Source organism: Pteropus alecto, unplaced genomic scaffold (genome assembly GCF_000325575.1).
Source record: "Pteropus alecto unplaced genomic scaffold, ASM32557v1 scaffold210, whole genome shotgun sequence".
Lineage (NCBI taxonomy): Eukaryota > Metazoa > Chordata > Mammalia > Chiroptera > Pteropodidae > Pteropus > Pteropus alecto.
The window spans coordinates 2,535,288-2,538,281 of record NW_006431288.1 but is presented as its reverse complement, the minus strand read 5'-3'; the positions used below and the strand labels follow the sequence as shown (position 1 = coordinate 2,538,281).

Genomic DNA, 2,994 nt, shown 5'->3' with positions numbered 1-2,994 from the left:
GATACTTGAACTATTAGTATCTTATGGTAAGTGCACTCGGGTCCCAGAAACTCATCTCACTGATATTAGACTTAGCTAGAAACAATTACAAAATGAGATCTTTAACTACTAATGTCCAGGGATGCCCATGGTCAAGTTTAAAATAATAATAAAAAAAAGCTTCATAGGAAAATTAGAGTATGGTTCTATTTCAGGTAAAAACAAATCAATACAAACTTCATATACATAAATATATGTCTGTGAGGAGGAGTAAGATGTGGAAAGAGAAGTAATAGGCTGTTACTGAAACAATGACCTCAGGGAACTAAGAGCTGGGTGGGGATGCAATGATTAGCTTGGCCTTTATGCATCTTTGTATTATACTTGTTCACATGTTTAAACATGTTTATTTTACTTTCATAGTTTGAAAAAAACAGTAAGCAAATAATGACAATTTAGAAGAGAAGAATCTCTTTCTGCTATAATTTGAAAGCATCTAAAGCATCTAATTATCACCCCACACCTACCTCATGGCTGCCGGCACTTGCTAAATGATAGGTAGACCTGTACATAAAAGACCTCATTGAAAGACATAATTGGAAGCTAGTATCATTTTACTCTTCTTGCCAAGCAGGGAGAGTATCTTGCTAGATAGACTACATGATATTCCCTTTCAACAAAAGCTGTCATTTTGGTGTTCCAGTATCATTCTGTTCCCCTGACCTTTTGGGCCTATGTCAGGCTGGTCACTTTTCCAAGTGGAAATAACATGCCCAAAATGTGTGTGCTCTCTCCTCCACTGCCAGTGTCTTTGGCATTCTTCTCATCTCCTGCTCCCTATCAGAAGGATCTCTGCTGTCTGTTGAAATGAGATCAGATGTGGTGAGGAATGGCAGTATTCTTCCCCTGTCTCCTCACCTGGAGGCACTGGATTCACATGCCTTGTCCCCAGAAGGCACACCTCCTACCTTCTCTGCTAGCACACCTTGGAGAAGCAGCAGGGCTATACTTGCATCTTCCTATTTGCCCAGATACCCCAACTTAGGTTGTGACTAGAGCATTGAGTAGTAGGTGGGCACTACTTTAAACCTTTAACTGTCCCCTTCATTGAAACTCACATGAATAAAGCATTCCCTTTTTAAAGATTTTCCATTTACAGATGTTCCTGGGGCACATATGCAACTTTTCTTCCTAATCAACAAGCATATTTATTTCTGTATTAAACCTGGTATCTGGCAGGTCACATACACCAAAAAGCAAATTCCACTTGCCTCCAATTATTAGTAAGAGTGAGAAGTATGACAGTAGAGGTAAGCTTTTCACCTTGATGGTAACCTCGGTGTGACATAAGCCACATTTTTTCCTCTCAGGAGCTAGGGTGAGGAGTACAGGAGGGAGGAGGAAACTTGCATGACCATTTTCTTCTTCCCTCTCTCAAAATTTTAAGAGATAGCCATGGCTTCCTCCAAAATTGTTGGCTTTCTAAGGTGAATTTTCCCATTCTATGTTATAAATTGTGATTTGCAGGCATTGGGCAGCTTAGGGGTACACAGAGTTTATCAATACCAGGAAGGTTTGCAGATAAATATGTTCAGTTTTTTACTAACAACAACTTAAGTATTTGCTTTGTGGTTTATCTGTTACCTATTTGAAATACTGATCCACTTTCTCTCCCCTATGCTCCTGGGTCACTTCTCCCACAAGGTGTTAAATGTACTCAAGAAATATAAACTAATTTTTATATAAGCCTGGGGGGAAAAATAAGATGGAAAGCAAATACACAGCAAAGATACTCACGTAATATGTTCCTAAATCAAATAGAAATGTATCATTGGTTCTTCAGGGTGATTCAGGCCACTATTGCCCTATATTTAGGAAGTTCCATCAATAATTGATTGTTTTATTTTAGCACTGGGTTAGGTTGTTTCATTTATTCCTTGAAATATAACCACTATATATTTAATATGATCTCTCAACACTTTCTTTCTCCCATCCTCTCCCCTTCTTTCTTCCTTTCTCCCTCCCTCTCTTCCCCATGCCCACTCTTCCTCTCCCTTTCTCCCCCCTAACACCCTGCAGGTGTACCATAGATGACCGAGTCACCCGGGTGGCGTGGCTAAATCGCAGCACCATACTCTATGCTGGGAATGACAAGTGGTCCATAGACCCTCGTGTGATCATCTTGGTCAATACACCAACCCAGTACAGCATCATGATTCAAAACGTGGATGTGTATGACGAGGGCCCGTATACCTGCTCTGTGCAGACAGACAACCACCCTAAAACTTCCCGGGTTCACCTTATAGTGCAAGGTGAGTCACAGCTAGATTTGCAGGTTGGAGTTACTGTCAATGATGGAGGGGAAGCGTAATCTGAGTCTTTGCTTCTATTTGTGTATGAAAACACAAAAAGTCATTTTCCTCCACAGAATCCAAAGATTGAGTGTAAGCCCAGAATTCCTTCCTGTCTGTTGAGTTCTCAACTGAATACTAAATATCATCACAAATTTTCTCTGATCCTTTGGTTCTTATTAGTAAGTTGTTTGGCATGTGCTGGTTGAAATCTCTTAAGTTACTTAGCATTGTGTAGTTGGGACCAAATATATTTAAAAAATAGATACAGTACCACTCACTGTGCCTTTACATATCTTTCATAGGCTTATTTCGTAATAAAATGTTAATAATACTAATGTGAAATCATGTGACTTGTGATTGTCTTTGTATAGGCAATGGTTGTGCATGTTACGGAAGGGATTCTGAGTGTTCTGTCATTTGGTTCTCCCTGACATTGTTGTTGTGTGGCTGTCTCTCTTCTAGCTTCATAGTGGAGCTGAGATCAAGAGGGAGACTAGTCAAAATGATATTTTCAGGTCTATGTTGGAAATAAATCTATATAATTAAAAGGGGAGTAGTGAAATCCCTAACTTCCTCTCCTATTCTCCTTTAAATGAAATCTAAATTAGTAGATCACAGGTATAGTATTTAATAGTTTTTCAATTCAAATTTTCTTTGTAGG

At 39.2% G+C, this 2,994-nt stretch overlaps 1 protein-coding gene across 9 annotated transcripts in view; it reads left to right on the top strand.

The window, feature by feature from the left end:
• Positions 1-2,994, top strand: part of OPCML (opioid binding protein/cell adhesion molecule like) — a 478,631-nt gene that overhangs the window by 252,253 nt on the left and 223,384 nt on the right. For all 9 annotated transcript variants that reach the window (XM_025039585.1, XM_015597398.2, XM_025039586.1 and 6 more), the window contains one exon: positions 2,059-2,291. In XM_025039585.1, the coding sequence (XP_024895353.1) occupies positions 2,059-2,291 (233 nt within the window). The remainder of the gene's footprint in view (positions 1-2,058; positions 2,292-2,994) is intronic.